This window comes from Elephas maximus, chromosome 4, assembly GCF_024166365.1.
Source record: "Elephas maximus indicus isolate mEleMax1 chromosome 4, mEleMax1 primary haplotype, whole genome shotgun sequence".
Lineage (NCBI taxonomy): Eukaryota > Metazoa > Chordata > Mammalia > Proboscidea > Elephantidae > Elephas > Elephas maximus.
Window position 1 is genome coordinate 191,178,917 of NC_064822.1, and position 13,977 is coordinate 191,192,893.

Consider the following 13,977-nt stretch of genomic DNA (forward strand, 5'->3'; position numbering starts at 1 on the left):
GGTGTTTGGCTATACATAACCAGCCTCTCAGCAGCTACTCTTTTATTTTTTTTTGTCACTGTTGTAAATATGTCTATCACACAACTTTGCCAATTCAGCTTCTCACAGGTGTACAACTTAGTGCCAGCACTCACAATAATCGGCCGTGCAACCTGCCCTCAATCAAGGTGATTTTTCCATCCCTGTTAACTGCCCCTTCTCCCATCCCTCCCACCCTTGGTAACCACCAATAAATTTTGGTTTCTTTATACCTGTCTTTCCCTGTGTTTTTCTAGCAGCAAGGTCATACGGTATTTGTCCTTTTGGGGTGTATTTATTCCTCTGTAGGGTTTTCAGTGGCGGATTTTTCTGAAGGAAACCACCAGGTCTTCCTCCCGACGTACCTCTGAGGGGACTTGAACTGTCGATCTTTCAGTTAACAACCAAGCGCGTTAGCCGTTTACACCACTCCACACAAAAGCGAGAGTCTTTGAAATAGGACAATCACGGCAAACTTACCTCTCTGTATTTGTGGAGGCCTGTCCTCTTTCTTTTGTCGGACCACCAGCACCTCACCCCACCTCCCCTACTTACTGGCGCATGCTTCCAACAAGCATCCCATGGGCCGCTCAGCACCACCTCCAGAGAAGTGACAGCAGCAGCTGCTCGACACTGGCCCAGACCCTGCCCCTGGCACATTTGGGCACCCCTTCCCTCCTTATTGCTTAAAATTCCGAGAAAGGCACTATGTTCCCAGTCACCTCAGATATGTACTCCAAACCACCCACCACCCCCCACCACCCCGAACATCTCCTTTGCCCTCGTTGCAAATGGACTGAGGAATTCCATACAGGCATTAGAAACTTCCCCGGGCCAGCACCTGACGGGCGGCAGGCAGCTCCTGCCCACGGGTAGGAGACTAAGGAAAAAATCTGAGGCCACTGCAGAGGGCCCGTTCGGGGGTTCCCCTGTGGGTGGTCACTGCCATACCCGTTCAGAGGGGTCACGGAAGACAAGATGACCGCAGGCCCAAGTGCTGGGGGCAAACACCATTCGTTGGTGTTTCTGCAAAACTGGAACCCAGTGCGTATGAAATCCAGAAACCACTTTCCTCCACGGTCTAATTCCAGCAGAGGGGGGAGAAGCCCTGGTTTGCCAGCCAGGCTCAGCACGGCCCCTCTGGGAGGACTTTGGGGAAGACAGGCCAAGCTCAGCGTAGGCAGGCAAGCCCCAACACAGAGCAATTCAAGGAGAGGTAGCCTGGACTATCTGAGCAGGGAGAAAAGCATTTGCAAAACCACAGCAAACCCAAGCTGGGCATCCTGCTGCAAAAACCAGCAATGTTTTTCTGGATAAGTCAAGAAACGGTAAACTAGGGCGGAACAGAGAACGCCCTCAGCATGCCAGCACTTCCTGGGAGCGCGTTCTGATGTTCGAGTTACACCCAGTGTCTTAGTCACCTGGTGCTGCTCTAACAGAAATACCACAAAGGGGTGGCTTTAACAAACAGAAGCTTATTTTCTCACAATTCAGGAGGCTAGAAGTACAAATTCAGGGCACCAGCTCTAGGGGAAGGCTTTCTCTCTCTGTCGGCTCTTGAGGAAAGTCCTTGTCTCTTTGAGCTTCTGCTCCCGGGTGACCTCCATGTGGCGTGGCATCTCTCTTCCATCTCAGCCTCTCTGGCTGTCTTGTTTAATCTCTTTTATCTCTCAAAAGAGACTGACTGAAGACACACCCTACACTAATCCTGCCTCACTAACAGAACAGACAACCTGTTCCCAAATGGGATTATAACCACAGGCATAAAGGTTAGGATTTACAACACAAATTTTAGGGCGACACAATTCAGTCCATAACACCGGGTACAACAAACAATTTTGGATTTAGACACGAGTCTGAATGGCCTGGAATTTTAGCCACCAGTAAAGGCTCTAGCCAGAGCCCCCACCAATGAATACATTATTTCTGCGTCCTTGCCACGCTGTAGGGTGACCTCTGGGGTCTTGTCTCTCTCCTCGGCCCGGGAGTACCCCCACCCTAGCACAGGGCTGGGGCAGTCACACCAGACATTCGGCAAATGCTTATTTCTTAAATCACTTTCTCTCCCAGCATATATACATATGATATATATACATATATATAATTAGGTTTTTAGTGGGTTATATGTAATTTCAGAGTGTAGGGGTCTTCAGGAAAGAGCTCTGGTGGTACACTGCTTAATCAGCAGTTGGAACCCACCAGCCACTCCTCGGGAGAAAGATGTGGCAGTCTGCTCCTGTAAAGATTACAGCCTTGGAAATTCTATGGGGCAGCTCTACTCTGTCTCATAGGGTCACCGTGAATCAGAATTGAGTCAACGGCAACAGGTTAAATGTCCTAAGACAGAAAAACCACAGGGAGGCTGCCACCGGCCGCCCCGGCCCTGCGGGAAGGATGTGGTGTCCGGTCCTACCTTGTTGTAGTACTGCACCTGCACGGAGTGCCACCGCCCATCACTCACGCCGCCAGGCACCTGTGGTGCGACCGTCGTGGTGGTCTCACCTGCAGGGGAGGAAGGAACAGACAGAAACAGAGGTCACGGGGTCCGTCCGCCACCAAGGGTCTGGCCGTGAGGCCGTGCATAGGGCAGGTGCACACCGTTCAGAAGCGTGGCCGTACCGCTGCCCCTCCCGCAGCACCCACCCTCAGGTTACCCATCGCTCCACCCACACCTGAGGACTGGACCCCAACCGTTAAGGCTGCTGGGGGTGCTGGCAAGGAAAAGAAGGGCTCCCCCTCCAGGTCAGGATCTTGGAAGGTTACCCACACGGCCGTTCTCTGAGTGCCCCATATCCACAGGCCACATGTCCCCCTCCCCACAGGGTCACAGGGTACACACCACCACCTCTTCACAGTTACTCAGGTCCCGCTCCTAAGCTTCCCTTTTCTGATTACAAGAGTCACTCCTGTGTGTTGTCTTAAATGTGAAGAATGTTAAAAAGCGTAGAGAAGGAGAACCCGTCTGTGATGAGCTCAGCATCTCACCAACTCCAGGCCCTGTCCTGGCTCTCCACCAACCCCTCCAGCCACACCGGCATCTTTCTGCTCCAATTCCCAGAAGCAATCACGGTTACACTTTAGCGGGGATCCTTTCCTTTCCGCGTTGCACCAACATAGACAAAGTCCAAACTGATACAGTTCTGTTTCTCACACTGCTCACGAGCACTTTCTTTCCTGTGTCCTGAGCAACGCACTAGAATGTCATATAGGGTGTCACAAGGAGAGGTCACAGAATACTCTGCTGGTGCCTCTCCTTTTTTGGGGGAGGAGGCATCAATGTCACTTCTGATCCTGGAGCTCCTGCCTCAGCTGGGCTGGCATTATACAAAAAGGAACCAAACCTGTTGCCATCGAGTCAATTCTGACTCATAGTGACCCTATAGAACAGAGTAGATCTGTCCTATAGGGTTTTCAAGGAGCAGCTGGTGGATTTGAACTGCCGGCCTTTTGGTTAGCAGCCGAGCTCTTTATCACTGCGCCACCAGGGCTGGCATTATAGGCAGCTATAATTTTTAAATCCCCTCAGATGTTCTGGTGTGCACTCTGGATTGAGCAGGCAGCTGGGAGGAGGCAGCTTCGGGTGCATAGAAGGGCAGGGTCAGCCATTGCCAAGCCTGGGCAGGAGGTGCAGTCCCCATGGAACCAGCTGGACATTCTGGAAACAAGGGGCATGGGTCTGCAGACAGAGATCCAGGCAGAGGAGCGGCATCCTGCCCCACGAAGCCTGGGAGTTCACAGTGCATGCCTGGAGACGGTGTGGCTACAGCCCCCACTGGAGGACCCTGTGCTGCTGAGGGGCTTTTGCTAAATCACACGACCACCGAGTGGGGGCTGGAGACAGTCTGTGCTACAGAACACCCTGGCCTGCGTTTCTTCAAAACTGATTTTATCCTATGACTAAAAATTAAGGACACAGTTTAATAAAGTACCATCTCTCCTTCTATTTGCACACTTCATTCAAAGTGCCTGGCATTTGGCTAAAAACCACAGCACACACCTGGAAGCCATCTTCCAGCTCTGATCTGAGAGAGCTAGGACGTTCTAAAGGACTGAGCCCAGGAGCCACGTGGCTCTCTCAGCAGCATCTACGACAGCCGCAGAGAGAAAGGGGTGGGTGGGTGGGTGGATGGCCAGAGGGAGTCTACCCAGGAAATCATGAACGCTGGGTCCCGGCCAGGAAGGTGAGAAGAAAAGCTACTCATGGCTGGAGAGTCCCTGTCTGGGCACCAACACCATTAACACACTAAAATGTGTATCACGATTTAATCTAGAAAGTCCCTAACAGAGGGATCACCCTTGCTGAACCTCAACAGTAGCTCTGAGCTGTTCTCAAGTTTGCATCATCAAAACCGAGCACAATCAGGAACAGTCTACACCAAGACTCCAAACACATAAGCACTTGTACTCTCTCCCTCTCCTTAGAGCTTTCAACGGATGTGAAATATTCTCTACATCAGAGTTACCCAGATTATTTTTTTACTAATGGGTTGCATGATCTGTATTTATATAAAAAACCAAAACAGTCCATTTTACAAAATTTAGAAAATATAGACCCAAAAACAAAATGAAAAGTCATGTAATCCCGCTGTGCAGAGACAATCACAGTTAACGTCTCAGTACACTTTCCTCCAGTCTTTTTTCCACGGGCACACCGTCTTTATGTAGTGAAACATTTCCCCATATTGCTAAAATCTCCCTGCAAACACTGTTAAAGGCTTTGCAAATATTTTTAATGTACAGATGTACCACATTTTACTTAATGATTGCCTGATTTTTGGAAATTTGAGCTGTATCTTCTATATTTTAGCATTATAAATAACACTGCAACTAACAGCTTCGTACACTTTGGCTTTCTTTCGTCAGAGGACCGAAGGGTGAACATGCTCAAAGGGGCTGCTCAGGACTGGAGTAGTTTTAAGGGACAAGGTGCCATGAAGCGTTCAGGGAGCTGCTCCTTCCTGTGGAGGAGGCCCTACCTGCGGAGAAGGTGAGCTGCACCTGCTCGTCCACGATCTCCAGGGCGATGAAGTCGTGCTTCTCATTGAAGCGGCCGTTGTAGAGCAGCAAGGCGTTCCTTTCTTGGGTGGCAAACCTGAGGGACCAAGCAGAAGCATGTCTCATGGTGAATGACTCAGAACAGAAGGTTTACAGGTGCCAGACGTGGAAATAAGAGGCAGCCCAGAAATGACAAGCCCAGCCAGAGGCGGGATGAACGTGGGGCCGTGCTTCCAGAAAGACTCTGGTCACATCAAGATTTGACAAGCCATAAAACCTGACTAGTGATGTTCTTTGCTGGAAGTAGCAAACCAAATTCCATGGGTGAATCTGGTTACTACATCCTGCATAACTTGCAAAGATTACATTATATAATGTTCTATAAGCATGACACACAGCCAGTACACCAGCTAGAGATGTTTGGACAGAAGGCACATGCAGCGAATTTTCTGCTATTGGAAAGAGACCTCCACATGTACACCTGGGCAGAGGGGTGCAGCATCCGTTCACACAGGGATGCTAGGTTGACGGACCACCTCGAGGCCTATGGCCCTCAAGTCTCTGCGCGCACACTCCAGCCACACTGGCTTCTTTTGCTCGCAAACACCAAGCTCTCTGCTGCCGCAGGGCCTTTGCACCTGCTGTTCCCTGTGTCTGAAACAATCTTCCCTGGCTGTTTGAATCTCGCGGGAGTCACTGCAATGTCACCTTCTCAGAGACTCTCCCTGACTCGTTCTATCTAATCTGTACCCCCCAGTTCATCTGCCTATTACATGGCCCTGTTTATTTTGGAAATTATCCTGATTTACATATTTGTTTATAAGAATGTACGATCCTTGAGGGGAGGGATTATGACTCTGGTTCACCGCTGTACCCTAGAGCCTAAAACAAAGTCCTACCCATGTGAGTGCTAAATAATAAATGAGTGGATGACAGCATCAAGGAAGAACCAAATGCATGAAAATGAACATATCTGTCGGGACTTAACGCATGTGAAGAGTAAAAAGCTGATTACTCTGACAAGAGAGAAACACAGTCTCAGAAATCTGCCTCCTGCCCCAGTGGTCCTTAGGAAAACCACCCCATCAGTCTTGAGGGTTCCTGGCCGGTGGTCTTCAGGGCTGTTGAGTTGCACCATGTCTCCCTGGAATCTCTGGTTACAGAGAACCCTGCAAACCCGCTGAATGAAGTTGGAGCTGTTTCCTGAGTTAGCTGGATGTCTCCGTCATCAGAGATTAAGTGAGAGAAATTCCTTCCTTTGACTCAAGGCTGGTTTATCTGTTTTCAGGCAGCAGGAGTCTGTCTGAACCAGCCTCAAACACCTAGCTCAGCCTTCTCTTTGACTTACATAAAATCGATAGCTCACATCTATACCTCAAATCTCCTCTGCTTAGAATGCCAGCAAGAACTGATGACAAACACGAACAATAAAATACCCATGTAACAAGCTGGATGTTTTGGGAGTGGAGTGGGCAGGCAAAAGGGCTTAATTAACCCTGGGATCAGCTCATCGCCACACTTATTTCCCTCCTAATTCTCTTTGGCAAGTTTTTCTTTTGACCAAGGCAAGAGAAGAGCTGGTGAGAGCAGGTAGTGTTGGTGTTATATGTCCTGCACTGTGCCCTCCCATCAAGAACCCTCTCTGCTGGAGGCAGAGAACTAGAGAAGGAACCGTAGGGGAGTGTTATGGATTGAATTATGTCCCCTCCCCAAAAAAGCCTTTTGCCATTGAGTCAATTCCGGCTCATAGTGACCCTACAGGACAGAGCAGAACTGCCCCATAGAGTTTCCAAGGAGTGGCTGGTGGATTTGAACTTTCAACCTTTTGGTTAGCAGCCGTAGCTTGCCATAGCTCTTAACCACTGTGCCATCAAGGCTCCCCTCAAAAAATATGTGTTGTAATTCCTAATCTGTATGCCTGTGGTTATAATCCCATTTAGGAATGGGCTGTCTTTGTTATGTTAATGAGGCAGGATTAGTATAGGGTGAGTCTTCAGTCAATTTTTTGAGATATAAAAGAGATTAAGCACAAGCTAGAAGCAAAGATGGGGGAAGACAGATGCCGAGCCACACGAAGATCGCCCGGGAGCAGAAGCTCAAAGAGACAAGGACCTTCTTTCAGAGCCAACAGATGAGAAAGCCTTTCCCTAGAGCCAACATCCTGAATTCAGCCTCCTAAACTGTGAGAAAATCAATTTCTCTTTGTTAAAGACACCCACTTGTGGTATTTCTGTTTTAGTAGCACTAGATAGCTAATAAGGAGCACTGGTGGCACAGTGGCTAAGAGCTCGCCTGTTAACCAAAAGGTCAGCAGTTCGAATCCACCAGCTGCTCCTTGGAAACCCTACAGGGCAGTTCTACTCTGTCCTATAGGGTCGCCATAAGTTGGAATCAACTTGAAGGCAACGAGTTTTTTTTAGATAATTAAGACATGGAGAGTCTGAACAATGCAAGTAAAAAGAGGGGGGGCAGGGGAAGAGAGGGGGAGAACAAGGAAAAGTAGAGGAGGAATGAGAGGTGGCTGGGAAAACAGAGCTCATTGGGGGTCCCCAGGTACTTGACCAACAGAAGCTCAAAACAGAAGAGACAGCAAGAGGAAAGGTCTAAAATGAATAGCAGCGCAGCTCTCACACTCCAGCCGCTCCGTTCAGCGTGCACAGAGGGTCCAGGTGCCTCTGAGGGTCCTATCCACCTGCAACCACAGCCCCAAAGGTGTAACTTGTCTTCTGTAAAAACTAAGGGAGACTTTTTTTTTTTTTACTTTGGCTTTGAAGTCACACCCTACGAGACACTCACTGACTTAGCACTGGCCTGATTGCATGCATCAGGAAAACACCCAATTATTGTCAAATGTCATGATCTTACCAACACCACACACCAATGGCGGTGGACACACCATTATGTTATGCAGACATTTAATGAAACATCACTATTTTCTAGTTTTTCTGTGCTCTGGCGCCAATAGGCTTCCTTTGCCAGCTTTCAGCCTAGGGCCTCTGCCTTTGACACCAGGATTTCTGGACACCTGCTCAGGTCAGCCTCCTACAGGGACCCCTCCCACGGTTGATTAGCTGCCAGCAGTCACCGCCTGCGTGACTGAAGGATGCGGACTCGCCCACGCAGCGGGTGACAATGACTACACATATGCCAACGTACAAGCCTAAAGCTAACGCCCATCGCATGCTCTGAGGCACTGCCCAGAAGACACAGGGACCCCTGCTATTCAGAACGGCTGGCATTCCCTCTGCTTTCAACATCGAGCCACATGAGACACAGTGTGGTTGGGGATCTCCAGGGAGTCCTCACTTCCGAGGGCTTGTGCCCATAGGGCAGCCTTTGGAGGACAGGGGTCTGGGCGAGGAGCAAGGGCTCAGTGCTGAGAGCAGGCAGAGGGCAACGACCAGGCCTGGCCACCTGGGCTCGGGCCTTGCCGCTGTTGAAGGATGTACCTGCTTGTTTTATAGGTGAGCAGGGCGGGGAGAGTAATGGCAACCAGAACCGTGCCAGGCACATCCTGTGCTCCCCAAATGCTCACAGTAACCCACTCGGGAGCCACCATTAGCTCATAAACTAGTGTCCCAGGGCTGCCTAGCAGGGTACCACAATCTGTGGCTTAAAACAACAGCCATTTAGTCTCTCTCGGTCCTGGAGCCTAAAAGACTAAACTCAGGGTGTCGGCAGGGCCGCACTCTCTCCAAAGCCTCTTGGGGAAGACCCTTCTTTGTCCCTCTCAGCTTCTGGTGGCTCCAGGAATTCCTTAGCTCATGGCAGCATCACTCCAACCTCTGCTCCTCCTTCACCTGGCTGTATTCCCTCTCTCTCCTGTTCTCATAGGACACCAGCGGTGAAGAGACTAGGGCCCACCCCAATACCTCATCTTCACTCACTACATTTGCAAGGACACTCTTTCCAAATAAGGTCACATTCTGAGGTTCTAGGGGGTTACGACTTCAACATAACTTTTGAGGGGACACAATTTACCCCATGACAGTCCATTTCACAGTTGAAAAGATGGAAAAGCAAGCTGCCCAGAAGTGGAAGGTGAGAAAGTGGGGGAGCCATGGCCGATGTGCCGAAGCCAAAGGGGTAAAACTTCAGACCAGCAGGTCTCCAAACAGCCTGAATCTCAAAACCACTTTCAGAACCAAACGATACGCCACCAAGACAAGAGGGTCCCCGAGTCTAAGCCAGAAGCCCAGCACCTCCTCCCACTTCTCCAGCTTCCCTGTTCTCCTGCAAAAGGGACAAAAATCTCAGGATTAGAAATAAAGCAATGAGCACCGTGCCTGCACACGCGAATTCAGCAAACAGTAGCTACTGTCATTATTTTACTTGTCTAAATAGGGACATTCAGGAAGCAAACCAAAACAAACAAAATCAAACCTGTTGCTTTCGAGTCGACTCTGACCCGTGGCGACCCATGTATGACAGAGTAGAACTGCCCCATGAGGTTTTCTTGGCTGTAATCTTTATGGAAGCAGATCGCCAGGCCTTTGTTCCATGGCACCGCTGGGTGGGTTTGGACAGACCCTGCGAAATGCCCACAATCCGAAAGCACAAACCTGGAGCGAGAATGTGTATCGGCAGGGGTACCGAGAGCAAGGGCCGCAAGCGAGCCGTCTGGGTGGAGCCCCGTTGCTAGCTTTATGACCTTGGGCAAGTTTTGCAGCAGGTGCTGTGTGACTACCTAATGATTTAAAAATCCATCTGCTTTGGGGACTTTGGCACAACTGAATAATCTCACACCAGAAAAAAACTGTGAGCAGGATGTCTGGCAGGGGTTCACTGCCCCAACCAGGGAACCGCATAAAGGACCAGCTTAGAGCTGGAAGACTGAGCCCTAATGCAGGAAGCCATCAGTGATTCAAGCCCATTCCTGCGGAGGAAGCAACATGTCTGACCTTGGTGGGGTCACCGGGGTGGGCGGGACGCTAGCCCCACAGGCCAGGACATCCAAGTCAGGACAGCTGTGGCCAGAGGGCCGGCAGCAATCTAACTGCCCACCATGCAGGCCAGGCTGGGGCAGGCTTCCTGAAGGAAGTGAGTGGGTGGGGTGCCAGGAATGTCCAGGCCCAGAGAAGTATGAGGGGGTCAGGGGCCACATCACAGAGCCCGAAGTGCAGGAAATGGGGGAGGGGCCATAAAGGTCTGACCACAAAGGGCCCTGCGCTCCATGGAGAAGTAAATGCGCCCTAGCCTGGTGGGGGCCATGGTAGGGCAGTAACAGGCTCGGCCTGACGCAGGCTGGAGAGCCAACCAGACTGGGGCTGTCACACCAGGTGCCTGCCAGCTGTCGCACAGGTGAGAGATGATGGAGGCCTGGGCCAGGTGCTGAGAACTGGGATGGCAGCAGCGGGTTGGGGAGAAGTCAAAGCTAACAGCGTTGCTGGGGTGGGCAGCAGCGGATGGATACGAGAGGCACAGGACAAGGGGTCACAGGATACGACTTGGAATGGGGAACAGAGGGTCAAGACACCACAGCCAGAGCAGCTGGGCCAACACTGGGACCTCCCAAGACAAGGCCTGAAATCCCTCTTGGACCTGCCAAGAGGTAGGCGACGCCCAAGCAGAGACGCTGGCACATTCATACACACACAGTCTAAATGTCCAAGCCCCACGGAACTGACTTCTGGGGCTTTTCTGAGAGTGTCTGCCCAACTGCCCATTGGAGGTCATGCTTAGAGGCCAGGTGCTGAGCAGGCAGTCTCCACCCTCCCACCTCTGAGCACTGCAGACCACAGAGGGAAGACAGCCATGTGATGATGGAGTGATAAGTCCACAAGCCAAGAAATGCCAAGGACTGCTGGTAACCTCCCGGAGCTGGGAGACAAACAAGGAACAGACTCTCCCTCGGAGCCTTTGGAGGGAGTGCAGCTCAGTGGACACTTTGATTTCTGACTCCTAGCCTCCAGACTGTCAGAATAAAGCTCTGTGGTTGTAAGTCACCCAGCTCACGGTACTTGGCTGCAGTGGCCCCAAGACATTCATACACTGCAGGTCCCCTTTTCCTTCACCTTGGCCACCTGGGCATCCTGTAAAAACCAAACTTGTTTCTTTAGAGTTGATTCTGACTCATAGCATCCCTACAGGACAAAATAGAACTGCCCCATAGGGTTTCCAAGGCTGTAATCTCCACGGAAGCAGACTGCCACATCTTTCTCCCTCAGAGCAACTGGTGGGTTTGAACCCTGGCCTTCCAGTTAGCAGCTGAGTGCTTACCCACTGCACCACCAGAGCTCCTGCCTAGATGTCAGAGATGCCCAAGTGTTGGCAAAAGACCTGGACTAGAACAGCTAGGGCTGGATTCACAGGTGTGAGACCTGTGCAGTCACACAAGGCCCCTGTGCTCAGAAGGGCCCCAAGCTTGTTTAGTGTTCTATTGTTGTCATCCTGAAAGTCTTAATAATTTTGAATGAGGAACGCCAGCTTTTCATTTTTCACTGGGCCCCACAAATTACGCAGCCAGTCCTGCAGCCAGCACTGGCCAAAGCTACTCAAGTATCAGAAGCCACCAGTGAGCAACACTTTTGTTGTTATCTAGAAAGACAAGGCATATCTGGACACAATGTGACACTTTTCTGCCCTAGTAACCAGGTTATCAGGAGGGACCAGTCCCTGGAGAAGGACATCATGCTTGGGAAAGTAGAGGGTCAGCAAAAAAGAGGAAGATCCTCAACAAGATAGATTGACACAGTGGCTCTAACAGTGGGGTCAGGACTGGGCAGGGTTTCATTCTGTTGTACACAAGGTTGCTATGAGTTGGAACTGACTCGATGGCACCTAACAACAACAACCATGTTCTACGTACTCGTTGTGGTACCAACAGGACACACACTCACGTGAGGGAAATGGTGAAGTGGAAACGCTGCCGCAGGCCACGGAACGTAACAAAGGACTGGGGTGGGAAGCTCCTGGTGGTCACCTCGCAGTAGGGCTTCTCGTATTCGCCTGGAGGGCACACGCAGTGGAAGCCACCGATGAGCAGGTTCACACAGGTGCCTCCATTCTTGCACACTCCGTTGGCGCAGCGGCCCGAGCGCACGTTCACCTCACAGTGCTCCCCTGGAGGAGAGAGGACAGGACACAGCCAGAGGTCACACAAGTGGCCAAGGGAGGGGCAAGTCAGTCCCTCGTAGCCTCTGGAACACTGGAGCTGTAAGTCAGCTGCAGAAAGAAAACACAGCTCTGGTGAGGGTTTTTGTGAAGCAAGCGTTAACTCCCCTGGAACCACAGCAGGGTTGAGCTGCAATTATACGTATGTTGTTTTTCTCATTGTAACAACGGCACCCAGTGCCTGGAGGGTAATCAAACAGAACCCAGGACAACTGGCTGGGGTGGGTTGGTGGGCTTCCAATAAGCACCTGAGGATGGAATGTGCCAGGCAACTGATTGAGCACTGACCCCATCCCTGTCCCAAGCCTCTGGGTTCCCCGCATTCCAGGGGACAAAGAGATTATGCAGCAATGAACACTTCTCAGCACCCACCCCTGTTCTAAACACCCCACTGGCTGAGCCAGACTCTCTCTTACAAGCAAATTACCTAGAAACAGACAAAGAAGGCCTCAGACCTCCCTCCCTACACCCATGCCACCATGATCGCTGAACACATCCAAGCTTTGTCCAAGACTCTGAAGCATGCCATGATGAGATTGGACCCGAAGGCTTTCTTCTGGGGCAGCTTTCCTGCTGTGCCCCTCCCCCCTGCCTCTCACGGAGACCTCTTGCACACCCCGCCAACACTGGACTCCAGTGTTTTTAATCAAGTCCGTCTCTCCACCTGCCTGGGTGCTCACTGAAGGCAGGGACCACTGTACTCTAATGCCCCCTCCTCAGGGCCTAATGCATCCTGCTTCCTAGAAAGACTGATTGGGGAGCCCACAGCTGACCACCTCTTCCCCCCGAGGCTCCATCAGAGCAGGGCGCTGGGAACTCAGCCTGCTGGGAAGGTCCCAGTGCTCGCCAACAGAGAAAGTTTCTCCCTCAAGGCAGTTGGGGAGGTTGTACACAGCACCAATCAATTCTGAACAGCGCTTGGAGACCAGCCACCATGTTGGCCAGCAGCTGCTTGGCAGAGCAGTCCTCACTTCTTGGGGTAGGCATGACAGCCCCCATGCTGACATGGCCGGGATCCACTTCCTCCACCTCCACCATGTGGGGTGGACACCAGCCAGAACTTCCTCACAGACCATCAGGGGCTTCACACAACTGGAAAATTCCCCAGGCCCCAGCAAAACTCTTTGTCAGCCCCTGGTTTTTAAATGACTGTGTTTGCAAATAAAATTATTATATTCACGTACTAAAAAATTCAAACCACAGAAAGTATGGCATGAAGAGTAAAAGTCTTCAACAGTTTCTCGTGTGTCCTTCCAGAAGATAAGTAAGTACGCAAGGTGGGCGACACGTGCATCTGGTCTACCTTGCCTGCTGCATGCCTGCCTGACTCAGTGATGTATCCCGGGGAGCTTCCTGGGAGGCCAAGGAGCTCTCTCTCCTTCTTTTGAATGGCTGCTCAGTATTGCATTAGAGGAATGCCTCAGAATCTAAATCATCTGTTCCTCATTCTATTAGTGACAGACATGTAGGCTGTTTAGTCTTCTCTTCCTGCAAATGACTTTGCGATAAGACGCATGATCACACTGACGTGCGCGCACACACACACTCACACACACATTGACCCACACACTTGACAGCCCCGGGCCTCTTCTCCAGGTGGGCAGCCTGCAGCCTTCTTCTGTAATTCTTATACTAATAGTCAACGCCTAGCTTACCATGCATTTCTCCTTCTTGAGACTCTGCAGATTCTTCAGTTTCTACCTGAACAATGTGTGTACCATTAGGCAATGTTTGCTTTCAGAGCTCCAGCTTAGCCAGTTGTTGGTCAAGCACAGCATATTCCTGAATAACAAAGCCCAGAGAGGGAACTGGGCGGGGTGTGCTCACCTCACCGTGAAGCCAAACAAAGGG

General features: G+C 51.0%; 1 protein-coding gene across 4 annotated transcripts in view; it reads right to left on the reverse strand.

Moving 5' to 3' along the window:
• CELSR1 (cadherin EGF LAG seven-pass G-type receptor 1) overlaps positions 1-13,977 on the reverse strand; it is a 195,322-nt gene that overhangs the window by 84,615 nt on the left and 96,730 nt on the right. For all 4 annotated transcript variants that reach the window (XR_007517446.1, XM_049884670.1, XM_049884669.1 and 1 more), the window contains exons 3-5: positions 11,853-12,075; positions 4,995-5,110; positions 2,432-2,520 (exon numbers count right to left, since the gene is read on the reverse strand). Coding sequence is in view for 3 of the 4 variants with exons in the window: in XM_049884670.1 (XP_049740627.1) it covers positions 2,432-2,520; positions 4,995-5,110; positions 11,853-12,075 (428 nt within the window). In the remaining variant the exon portion in view is untranslated. The remainder of the gene's footprint in view (positions 1-2,431; positions 2,521-4,994; positions 5,111-11,852; positions 12,076-13,977) is intronic.